General features: G+C 45.8%; 1 protein-coding gene across 1 annotated transcript in view; it reads left to right on the top strand.

The window, feature by feature from the left end:
- The window catches only part of FSTL4 (follistatin like 4), a 288,892-nt gene that overhangs the window by 263,173 nt on the left and 12,930 nt on the right, over positions 1 to 12,789 (top strand). Inside the window, exons 13-14 of the mRNA XM_006166916.2 lie at positions 3,408 to 3,526; positions 6,468 to 6,617. Coding sequence (XP_006166978.1) covers positions 3,408 to 3,526; positions 6,468 to 6,617 — 269 coding nt within the window. The remainder of the gene's footprint in view (positions 1 to 3,407; positions 3,527 to 6,467; positions 6,618 to 12,789) is intronic.

The following is a 12,789-nucleotide window of genomic DNA, read 5'->3' on the forward strand; positions in this document are numbered from 1 at the left end:
GGGGATGGTCACGGCGCAATCCCTTCTCCTCCATTCTCCTCTCGGGATCTTGGGCACGCACGCACACATGCCCGGCGTGAGTTTTAAGCCACCAGGTCTGTGATGCGAACCGCGGTCGACTACGTGGGAGTCCAGCGACATAGCCATTGCGCTAACTGCTGGTTCCCAATATTCTTAACACCATCTTCTGGTGCCATTTTTATTACTTTATTTTTGAAATGAAATTTGTATAATATAAACTTTAACACTTCAAAGTGTATAATCTGGTTACAGGCAGGTGGCATAGTTGTTAAGGCACTGGATTCCCACATGTCCTACTACAGATTGCGTCCTGGACCTGGTGCTAGCTAGCGCTCTCTCTCTCTCTCTCTCTCTCTCTCGTCAAATTTTTAAAAATAATACAATAAATAAAATTTAAGTAATATTTTTTTAAAAAAATACCATGGACTGTCCCATAGCCTAGTGCTTAAGGGAACCAATCCCACATGGTTGACCACAGGTTTAAATCCTGGCCCCAGCAGTCTGAAATACGCACTGGGCGTGTGTGTTTGCATGCCCTAAATCAGGATCAAGAAATAGAGAAAAAGGGATTGCAACGTGACTGTTCCCCATTGGAAGGTGCTTTCTCCCTCCGTCTCTCTCTGTCTCTGGTGAGTGCATATGCCCTCTGGCAATTACAAACAAATGCCAAATAAGAGATTGTGGATCCCTACTGGATAGTGGCTGTACCTGAAGTATGCTTTGATTGAGAAAATGCTGCAGGGAAAAAAACTGAACTCTAAAGTGTATGTTTTTAAATGCATAGATTTGCAGAAAACTATTTTTTGGAGAGGTTTTTGCTACAGGGCATGTGCGCTCGCCAGAAAGACAGAAAGAGACAGAGAGACAGAAAGCAAGAAATCACCTTCCAGGGGGGATGGCCATGTCACAATTCCTTCTCCACCATTCTCCTCTTGGGATCTTGGGCACGCACACACACGCGCCCGGGTGAGTTTAAGCCCCCGAGTCCGGGATTCAAACTGCGGTCAACTACATGGGAGTCCAGCGACATAGCCATTACGCCAACTGCTGGTCCCAGAAACATATTTTTATCAAACAAATTTTTACATATCAGGTCACACAATATGAAATTGACTTTTCGTGCTTCAGAACTGGCCTGACGTTAACAATGTCATATGGGTCCAACGTGGCAGGCACATGTAGGAGCTGGGTCACAGAGACTGTGTCACTGCTTGGGATGCTTGTGCACACATGGCCCCAGTCCTCACTCTGGACTCATCCACCAGACCCAAGTCCACATCTCCTTGGACAAGAGCAAAGCAGGAGAGGTAGCAGGATGCACCACGTGATCACAGGGTTAAACAAACATCTCTGTTCAAAATCTAGGCTGTTTCCTGCCTCAGTTTTCCTCAAAAAGCTTCACAGTGTTACCCTCAGTCTAGCACGTGCGTGCACACACACACTCAGAACAGTTTCTGGAATGTCAGGTACTAAGCTGACACCGTAAGTCACGGAGCAAGACAAAGCCAGAGCCCGGAAACCGAGTTGCTGCCAGAAGCAGCAGTCCTAACAATCTCTGATCACAGCTCCTCCTGCTGTCACCACTGCCTGAACCTAGCGCCACTGTGCACACAGCCAGAGCCCACTCTGTCTTTAAGAGAGAATGTTTTGCTAAGGGGAGCTGCTGCAGAGGGGAGACCTGCAAGGAAAGCTGCAAGGAATGCGAGGGAGCCTGTGCTGTGTGCCGTGCTGCTGTAGAAACCCAGATCCCACCTAAGACCTGCAACTGCCTGAGGCCCGAGGACCGCTCGGCACTGTGCTAGCCAATGTTGCACAACCAGGCAGCAAATAGAGTCCTTCATGCCTCGTGGCTGGACAGGTGTGCCCTTCACTGCTGGAACTCGAGGCCTAGAGACAGGGAACGTAGACACAGACATAAAGGGGCCAGTAGGCTCTGACCACATGACTCTCAGCAAAGGTGGCTCCCCCGGGCCTCCATTGCAGAGGCTAAACTCAGAACCTCCCAGGCGTCTACATCGTTGAGTATGGGAATCCATGCAGTTAGTTATTTGTTGAATGAGTGTATGTTGAACCTCCTCTTCCAATGCTGACCGTGAGCAAGGCCCTGGGCTCAGCCCAAAATGTAGCAATAGCTACAAAGGCCATGCAACTCCATTAAACTTCCGGTCTTCTGCGGGAGACTTCCAGTCTCCCTGCTTCTTCCAGCTGTTCCTTTCCCCAGAAGGCATTCATTGAGTCTGTGGTTTGGTGGGATTTTGATCAGCACTGGCCACAGGATTGAATGGAAGCACTTTGCCAGGGGAGGTGGATGGAAGGGAAGTGGTCAGGATAGAAGGGAAGGAGCAAATGCAAGCTGGAAACCAGCTCCAAACCAGAGATGCCATGGAGCCAATGCCAGGCACCTGCAACAACAAACTTCCTCTGATTCCCAAGGGATAAAACCCAGGATTCCCCTGGGAGCCAGGCTGGGTACTACCTGGTATGAGCAGCTTCCAGAAGGCTGGGTTCCAGTGACTCCCCAACCCCCACTGAACACAGACACAGGAGGCAGTGAGGATATTTCATAGGACCAGGGCCTTATTCCACATGAGGGCCACTGGCTCCCCCAGGTAGCCAAGGGTCCCAGGCCCGGAAATCTGCCTGCAGTCATCGGAAGGAACCAATGTGATTTCTGTTTGCCTGTTTTATTGTCTTCTAAATCACTAAAACCTTATCTACTCAAGGTCAGCCTATGGCCTGGTGATTACGGGAGCTGGATCCCACATAGCTAACTGTGCAGTTCAAGTCCCAGACCTGGCAGCTTAAGAAACATGCTGGGTGCATGTATATGCACACCCAAAACCCCGACAGGAGAAATGGAGAAGGCATTGGGGTGTGACCACTATCATGGGGTGCCTCCTCCCTCTCCCTCTCTCTGTCTCTTTCTGGCAGGTGCACACACCCTCTGGCAATTGGAAAAAATAATCAAACGAGAGAGCCTTTGTCTCTTTGGCACTATCTGGTTCACTTTGATTTGACTAGTTGGCCAAAGGAGGTATGTCCTTTTCCTTTCAGAACAGGAAAGGTCAGATGAATGTCAAAGCTGTCTTTTGAAAACTCGCATTGGAGACCAACCCTGGCTGACTTAGGGCAGCCATGCGTGTGTGGGAGGACAGCTCGGAGACAGCACGGGGACCTCACAGCATGGGATGTGCTTTGGGGATTCACAGTCCTGGGGCACTTTCTCCCTATGTGCCCCCCCACACACACACTGCCAAGCTGGCTGCTGCTCCCACTCGCCCTCCCTCCACCGGCCCATCCGAAGCACCATTCCTCGTGTTGCCTGTGACCCTGCCTGGGCACCGCCTGCCAGCAGGGCCTGAGCATTCCGTGTTCACTCCCCCCAGGCCTCAGCGTGGGAAACATGTTCTACGTCTTCTCCGACAACGGCATCGCCGTCATCCACCCCGTGGACTGTGAGATCCAGCGGCACCTCAAACCCACCGAGAAGATTTTCATGAGCTACGTAAGTTCCCGAGCCTGGGGCAGCTTCTCCGTCACACCGACATGACTCCGAAGGCCGATCTTGAGCCGCGTGTGCCTCTGGGTTTCATAAACTCTGTTTGCTGTATGTGGTGTGGCTCCACCTTAGTCCCAAGGCTTAGGGGGAGCAAAGGCTGAGTCTGAGCCCTCATTCTCACCCAGCAGCCACTGGGTGCCCCGAGCCCTACGGGAGCCCAGGAGGTGGGGGTGGCTTCCTGGCCTCTCGCAGTTCAGTCTAACAGGGGACACAGCAATGTGGACTGCTACTGAGAAGTGTGCCCCGGGGAGCAGAGAGAGAGGAAGGCCTGCGAGTGCCCCAGTGTCAGGTGCTGTGAACCGAAGATGAGACCAGGTAGAAAGTGACAATGGAACCTGCCCTGGGCAGAGGCAGGAGACATGGCTGCTGGTGGTAGGGCCAGAAAAGCCTTCCAGCCCTCCAGACCCTCTGGAGACCTCTCCCAGGTGTCTGTGCCTCTGGCCTGTTTCCCACTTGGCCTTAGAGACACCCTGAGCTCCTTGAGGTTAAAACCAAAATGGCCTCCTGAAATCCCCTCCTCCCTTCCCCTGAGGAGACACACAGTGTGTCCTCGATGGCACATAGTAAATGAACCGGAGAACAGGGTGGGCTTGGGGTTTGGGGGGGAATGGGCTCAGCCCAGCCAAGTTCCCTAACCAAGTCTGCCGCATCGCTGTGCGGGCCGTTGGCGAGTCTCGAGCCGTTGCGTTTCTCACATTTGTAGTTTGAAAACAGCTGTTCTCTGGGCTGTTTCATTTGAATTAATTATTTTTTAGAAGTGTTACCTCCAATGAACTTTCCTCCCAGACAATAGCCAGGAAACCAACTAGAAAGAGTAGTCCTAGTTAATTCCTAGCAATTAGGTTTAAATAAATAATTGCACATTGGAAATTAATTTCTCGTATATTTGTAATAACCTACCCTGCAGCTTGGGGAAAATCTGTCATATCCTAGTCAGGACTCAATTTTCCTGGATCAACACTAGAATGAGACCTAGTGATAAAGATCCCGAGGGTATTTCAGGCAACACAAGATGATGGTGAACTATGGAACAATCTCGAGCAGTATTTTTCTGTGCCTAGAAAGTGCCCACCCACTTCACAGGATGGCCCGTTTCTGAAGTGCTGGCTGAGTAGGAGGTTAGCCATCTTCTCTTGGCCCTCTCTGCTGGATCAGATGTCCACTTTGTCTCCAAGAAGCAGCACGATGTCATAGATATGAACACGGGTTTTGGAGTCAGGCAGGCCTGGGTTCACATCCCACCTCTGTCATTCAGTAGACTACGTGAGTTTAGAAAAGTTACTCAGCAGGCCCAGCAGGTGGTGCGGTGGTTAAGGTGCTGGACTCCCACATGCCCCCTGCTGTCCAGTCTTGAACCTGGCAGCTTGCTTGCTCACTCTCCCCCACCCCCTTTCTGTCTCTCTCTGGTCAAACTGAAGAAGAATAATAAATTAAATAAAATAAGTAATTCTTTTAAAAAAATAAGAAAATTTTGAACATATAAGTTTGAGGTACACATTAACCAACCAAGTAGAGCTGAGTAGGGACTGAGTTAAAGGTATAAATTTGGGGGCCACCTGGTGGCATGGAGGTTAAGGCACTAGATCCCACATGGCTAGCGGCATGGTTCAAGTCCCAGACCTAGCAACTTGAAAATCATGCTTGGGGGACCAGCAGTTAGCGTAATGTCGCTGGACTCCCACGTAGTCGACCACAGTTCGAGTCCCGAACCCGGTGGCTTAAACTCACACTGGGCGCATGTGCGTGTGTGCCCAAGATCCCAAGAGGAGAATGGAGGAGAAGGGATTGCGGCATGGCCATCCTCCCTGGGGGGTGATTTCTCGCTTTCTGTCTCTATGTCTCTCTCTGTCTGTCTGGCGAGCGCACGTGCCCTATAGCAAAAACCCCTCAAAAAAAAAAAAAGAAAATCATGGTTGGACACATGTGCATGGTTGTCTAAAATCCTGAGAAGAGAATGAGAGAAGGGATTGAGGCATGACCATCCCTGTGGGAGGTGTTTTCTCACTCCCTCCCCACCTCCTCTTTCTGGTGAGCTCATGCACCCTATAGCTATCATTCAAATCCCCAACCCGGCAGCTTGGAAAACACTCTGGGCACAGGTGCACATATGCCGCAAATCCTGATAGGATGGCAAAATGTTAAAGACAGGATTATGGCGTGACCAGGCCCCACTGAGGAGCGCTCTCTCCCTTTTTCTCTCTAGGACATGTAGACTGCATTTAGAGTCACAGATTTCAATGGGATTAGTATAGTGAATTTTAGAGAAGAGAAGCAATCCAGGAGAGCGCCCTGGGCACTCAGATGTGTAGAGATCAGCAAGTTGGACAGAATCAGGTGAGAGAGGTGGCTGGATGGGAGGGGGCGGAGCCAAGGAACAGAGGGCGCCATCAGGTGATGGCCCAAGTTCAAATACAGAAGGCAGAGGTTTCATTTCGTCACTGAGGAGTCAATGCTGACTTTGGGGAGAACAATGTCCTCTTTGCGGTGAGGACTAAAGCCAGAAGCTCAAGGGGCGTGTGAGAGGTGAGGAAGCGAAGGCAGGGGGCAAGCAACTCTTTCAGAAGTTTGGCCATTAGCAGGAGGTTTTAAACACCAGGGAGGAGAAGGAGGGAATTCACTAAAATGGAAGAACATGCACCTGGAAGCTATTGGTTGAGAGGACACAGAGAGTTACAGCCTCAGAAGAGGTGAGAGGAGGTGGAAGGGGAGAGGAGGTGGGAGGGGAGAGAAGTGTTAGTGAGAAGCTGATGAAACAGGAGGGCTAAGGATTCAAACCATTCTAAAAGAAGGAAGGAAGGGCCAGTGGAGGGCCGGGGAAAGGAAACTCAGAGATGTTGGGTAGAAGGAGGGATTAAGAGGATACGAGGGCAGTCTATCTCCTTTACAGGAAGAAATCTGCCCTCAAGAAGAAGGAAACGCCACCCAGCCATGCCAGTGGGCCTCTGCTGTCAACGTCAGGAACCGGTACATCTATGTGGCCCAGCCAGCACTAAGCAGAGTCCTCGTGGTCGACGTTCAAGCCCAAAAGGTCCTACAGGTATACGTCTTTAAAGAAGTGGGGGACGTTTCCGATCTGGGGCACAGTCGGCCACAATCTTCGTTGCTTCCTGCCCACTCCCCAGCTCCTAGGAGACGTAGACGGACCGCGGGGAAAGGACAAGATCCAAGTGCAGCTATCCATGCAGTATTTATTGTCCGTGTGCCCTGCCCTCTTCCCGGAGCTTGGGCAGCTGCCTGAATGAGCAGTGAAGTCCCTAGAGCTTGTATTCTAGTTGGGGAGACAGACCATACATCAGAACATTAGGGAGACGTAAGCAGTAAGGGCAGCGGGGGGCAAAAACAGGTGACGTGACAGAGGAACGCTACTATTACAAATTGGCCCTGTCTCTGGGGGCGTGAATTAGAATCTGAGGTCTCAATGCCAAGTGTGACTCTGGGAGCAGTGGATCATCCTGAGGGGACGAGGGGGTGCAGCCAAGTCAGGAGTAAGCCAAGGTCCAGCTCACTTACGCCTACAAGGCCAATTAGGACCTAATATAAAAATCCCAAGTGAGAAAAAAAGCCAGCAAAGTTTAATCAGGGGAGTGACATAGCCTGCCTTACATTTTCAGAGTCAATCAGGTGCTGTGTTAAGGAGAGAGGGGAACATAGAACAGGGATGTGGTCTGACACAGTCCAGGCAAGAGAGAGACGAGCAGTGGAGGAGAGACAGGATCAGATTCTGGCTGTATCTCAAACACGAAGCCTTAACATTTTTCTGATGAGTTGACTCTAAGAGTTGACCAAAAAAAAAAAAAATTTAATTTAAACAACTATTAAATTGTGATGCTACTTACAATATGTACCTGGCTGAATGGTGGCTCCCAAGGTATCCTCATCCTAATCCCCAGAATTTGTGAATGTCAGGGCAGCAGGTGGCATAGTAGTTAAGGAACCAGACTCCCACAAGGCCGACAGCAGCTCGAGTCCCAGATGTGGCAGCTTGAAAATCACAACAGGCGTGTGTGTGTGCCCAAAATCCATGGGGAGAATGGAGAAGGGACTGTAGCATGGCCATCTCCCCTGAAGAGTGATCTAGCATCTTCCTTCTCACTGTTTCTCCATCTCTCTCTATCTCTCTCTCTGGCCAGCACAAAACCTTAAAAAAAAAATTGTGATTGTCCCTTTATTTGACAAAAGAGGACTTTGCAAATGTGAAAGGATTTAAAAAATAAGGAGATTATCCCAGATTACCTGGGTGGACCCCACATGTAATCACAAGTATCCTTAGAGGAAGAAAGTAAAGAAAAATTTGGCTATACAGCTAAAGGAGGCGAAGTGAGGATTGAAGTAAGATTCTATACACTATTGGCTTTGAAGGTTGGAGGGAGGGGCCGTGAGCCAAGAGGTGCAAGGAAAGCCCCTCTATAGACTAGAACAAGCAAGGAAACAGATTCTCCCCTAGAGCATACTAGTTTCAGCCTGGTGAAATTAATTCTGGTTTTCTTGTCTCCAGAACAAATCTCTGATAACTTGTTACTGCAGCAGCACAAAACTAATACACTATGATAGAACATATTTGGGGTAAGACATAGAGCGGATTGAGAGGAAATTTAAGTTGGAAATGCTATTAGATATGTAATCAGGGATGTCTAGTTGGATAAATGGGTCTGGAATCAAGGGAGAGGTCTAGGCTAGAGATGTCGATGTGGGTATCATCATCATATGAGCTGTGTTAAATCCAGAGAATTAGATGGGATCACCAAGGGCAGAATAGTAGAGAAGAGGTCAATATCAGAGGCCTGAAGCACTCTCACATTTTAAGGACAGAAAGGAGAGAAGAAGCTAACAAAGGAAACCCAAAAGCCTGAAAGATAAGAAAATTACAAGACAGTGGTATTCCTGAAGCCAAGAAAAGAAAGTGTTCCAAGAAAGTTAGTGGTCTATGGTGTCAAATGGTGCTGAGTGTATCTGAATGTTACAAAGACTGAAAACTGACCATCAGATTTGGTACACAGCATCATGGATCACCAGCGTAGAACAGGTGTGATCATAACGTTGGCATGCAAGCCTGTTGGAGTCGATTCAAGTTAGAATGGTAGGGGAAAAGGTGGAGTTGGTGACTACAGTATAGGCAACTCTGTAGAGGGGTTTCATTGTAGAAGTAGAAAAATGAAGCAGTGGCTGAAAGAGGATGCTGAAGGAACATTCTTCAAATAGGTAACATGACAGCATTCATATGCTAATGGGAATAACTACTCCATCATCACTGAACCAAGAGTGAATGGAATCCAGGACACACAAGAGATGCTAGCCTTAGATAAAAAGTACTTCTTTTTTTTCATTAAAACAGGAGAAAATGGAGAGTATTCAGGCGCAGATGACACAATGAGTGGTAGTTAGATGAGTTTCTCTTTTCTTGGTGAAATAAGGAGATGAATCACCATGGCTGGAGGTTTGAGGAGAGAGATGACAGGTAAATGTGAGATTGAGCTGACCAGGCAAATGTGATAGGGCAATAGTGAGAATCCTCTTAAAGTGAGACTAGTCAGCAAAGCTGTCTCTCTTCCCAGCAATACTCAGCTGCCCTAGGGCAGGATCATTGTATGAGGGGGTCTTCAAAAACCTCATGGAGGGGACCAGATGGTGACACAGTAGTAATGCCATGCTGACCCACATAAAATGTTCTGGAACCTACCCACATGTATGCCCATGGTCCAGACTAGTTGAAGCTGGAGAGTGGATTATGGCTTGAAGACTCTACCCTATTGGTAGTACCTGTCTTCTTTGTTTCTCTCTCTTGTTTATGAAGAAAATATTTTTTTTAAAAGTTCATAGAAAATGTATGTTTTGAGGGACCAGTAGTTAGCCTAATGGCTATGTTGCTGGACTCCCACATGGTCGACCATGGCTCAAGACCTGGACCGGGTGGCTTAAATTCACTTCAGGCGCGTGTGCGTGCACGCCCAAGATCCTGAGAGGAGAAGGGATTGTGGTGTGGCCATCCCCCCTGGGGAGTGATTTCTCACTTTCTGTCTCTCTGTCTCTCTCTTTCTGGTGAGCACAGGTGCCTTATAGCAAAAAAAATCTCTAAAAAAATTTAAAAAAAAATATTTTGATAAACATTTTCACAAACATTTTGAAGTCCCCTCATGTGAAGAAATTTAGATAGAACCAGGGTTGTGGTTTCTCTTAGAAAATACAAGAGGTTTTCTAGTTATCTTTTGTTATTGATTTTCCTGGACAGAGAACATACTGAATAATTTCAGCCCTTTGAAATGTATTGAAGCTTATTTTATGACTGAACTTATGATCAATTTTGGTAAATGTTCCATGTGTATTTTCAAAGAATGTGCAAACTGACACTGTTAGGTATGGTATTCGATGTCAAGTTGGTTTATTGTATTGTTCAGATTTTCTGTTCTTAGTAGTTTTGCCTGCTTAGTCTATCAGCTGCTAAGAACTATACTAAAGTCTTCCACAATAATTGTAGATGTATCTATTTTTCAAAGTTTTGTTCATTTTTTGCTTTAAAATTATAATATTTTCCTGGAGAAAGACTTCTTTGTTCTTACAAAAGGTTCCTCTCTATCTGTGGTAGGCTACTTGCCTAAAAGTCTATTTTTGTCTAATATTAGCATATTTAATCAGATTTACTTTGACTACTGTTCTCATGATATAATTTTCCAGTCCTTTTTCTTTCAACCTTTCTATTCATTGTGCTCTTTTAAAAAGTCACCAGTAGTTAGGTTTGGGGTTTTATGTAGTTTCATCTTAGTCTTTTACTTGCAGTATTTAATTCATTTACATTAAATATAAATGAATTAAATACTGCATTGTATTTGTCAAACACTTTTATTATTTTATTTTTACTTTTATTAGCTTGTTGAAGATGCATTCATTTCTATTATTACCACCATAGAGGTTATTGTATATTTCCTTGTATCAGCACAGTTGCATACAGTTTTTATTTTCTTTTTTTCTTTTTTTTTTTGGAGAGGTTTTTGCTATAGGGCACTTGCGCTCACCCGAAAAACAGAGAGAGACAGAGAGATAGAAAGCGAGAAATCATCCCCCAGGGGGGATGGCCACACCACAATCCCTTCTCCTCCATTCTCCTCTCGGGATCTTGGGCACGCACGCACATGCACCCAGCATGAGTTTAACCCACCGGGTCCGGGGCTCGAACCAGGGTCAGCTACATGGGAGTTCAGCGACATAGCCATTACACTAACTGCTGGTCCCCATACAGTTTGTTACCTTCACTTTCTCAACAATGTTAAAGTCTTAGAACACTAACAACTCCTTTAACCCTCCTTCCTGCATCATTGTGGTGATAAATTTTAACATCATATATAATTTAACCCCATAGAACATGATTTTTATTTTTACCAGATAATAGTAATTTTTATTTACTCACATATATTTGACCTTTCCATTTATTTCTGAAGTATCATGGTCCCTTATAGGATCATTTTTATAGTTCTTTTAGTTTAAGACTGCTGACAACAAATTCTTACAGTTTTTCATTACTTGAAAATATCTCTATTTCTAAGGGACTTTTTTACTGGGTATGGAACTCTATGTTGGCAATTATTTTCTTGAAAGAAAGTAATTTTTTGCCATTCCATTATCTTCAGTTGTTTTTTGTTAATAGATCAACATCAGTCTTATTGTTTTTGAAGGTAGTTTATCATTCTTTTTTCCTCTCTACTTTACAAATTATTCTTTTTGGTCTTTAGCAGTTTAACTATGATGTGCCTGGGTATGATGTTCTTTGTATCTATTCTGTTTTGAGATTTGCAGAGAGTATTTCATCAAATTAGAAATTTTTCATCCATTATATCTTCAAATTCTCTCCCAGTTCTGCATCAGAAACTCCGTTTTTCAAAAGTTAGACCTTTCAATTATGTCTCATATGTCTATTTCTGTTTTAAATTGGATATATTTTATCAACTTGTCTTTCAGCTTGCTAATCCTTTTTGTTTTGGGGTTTTGTTTTGTTTTGTTTGAAAGGTTTTTGCTATAGGGCATATGAGCTCCCCAGAAAGACAGAGAGAGACAGAAAGCAAGAGATCACCCCACCCCACCCCACCCCCGGGGTGATGGCCACACCCCAATCCCTTCTCCTCCATTCTCCTCTTGGGATCTTGGGCACCCATGCACATGTGCCCAGCGTGAGTTTAAGCCACCCGGTCTGGGACTCAAACCGCAGTCAACTACATGGGAGTCCAGCAACATAGCCATTATGCCAACTGCTGGTCCCCCTTAGCTTGCTAATCCTATCTTCTGCCATGTCTACTATGGATTTAACAAAACCTATTTATTGAGTTATTTCAGGTATTTTATTTTTCACCCTTAAAATGTCTATTTTTATATATAAATTCTCTTTTGTGGCTCACCTGTAGGTCTATTATCTTTTAAATATTGTTTTCAGTTGTATCAACTGCCTAGTCATTTTCTTGAATTTCATTCAAGAAAATTGTACAGACTGACACAGTTGGACTCATATGGGAAGAGTCCTGTGCTCACATCCCAGCACCTTCCAAAGTACACCGGATGTGCATGTACGCTCATGATCTGTGCCAGCTGGGACTGGGGGAGAATGGTGTAAAGACCCAGTGAAAGTGTCTGTCCCTCTGTCTCTCATGAAAGAAGTATACTTTAAAAATTGTAGACACTGGAGCCAGCAAGTGGCATGGTAGTTGAGGTGCTGGACTTCCACATAGCTGACTACGGTTCAAGTCCTGGACCTGGTGGCTTGCTCTCTCTCTCTCTGTTCATATTTTTTAAATAATAATAAAATAATTCTTTTTTCAAAGACGTATACACTTTAGATATCTATAATCTACTAGAGAGGGCTATAAGAAGAGAGAGAACTAGAACTAATCACTTTATTCTCGGACTAAGTTGAAGCTTCTCTAAGGCTCACTCTACCTCTGAGTCACCTGTAATTCTGGAGCTTTGAACTGAAAGCCTGCCATGTTCACCAGGATGTCTTCCCTACCGTACATTCGCTTCTCGGCACACTGAGACTACAGAAAATCTGTTCTGAACTTAACAGATTCTTATATAGGTCCTTAGCCTCCTGTTCCATGCTATCCCAGAGTGAATATGAAATATGAGAGAAAGTTAAGCATAAGGAGAGAGAATGGCTACAATCCAAACTTCAGGCAAGTTTTGCCATAAAGAGGACAAATGGAGTAGCTGCAAGACTGTATAGTCAAGAG

Source organism: Tupaia chinensis, unplaced genomic scaffold, assembly GCF_000334495.1.
Source record: "Tupaia chinensis unplaced genomic scaffold, TupChi_1.0 Scaffold144346_1, whole genome shotgun sequence".
Lineage (NCBI taxonomy): Eukaryota > Metazoa > Chordata > Mammalia > Scandentia > Tupaiidae > Tupaia > Tupaia belangeri.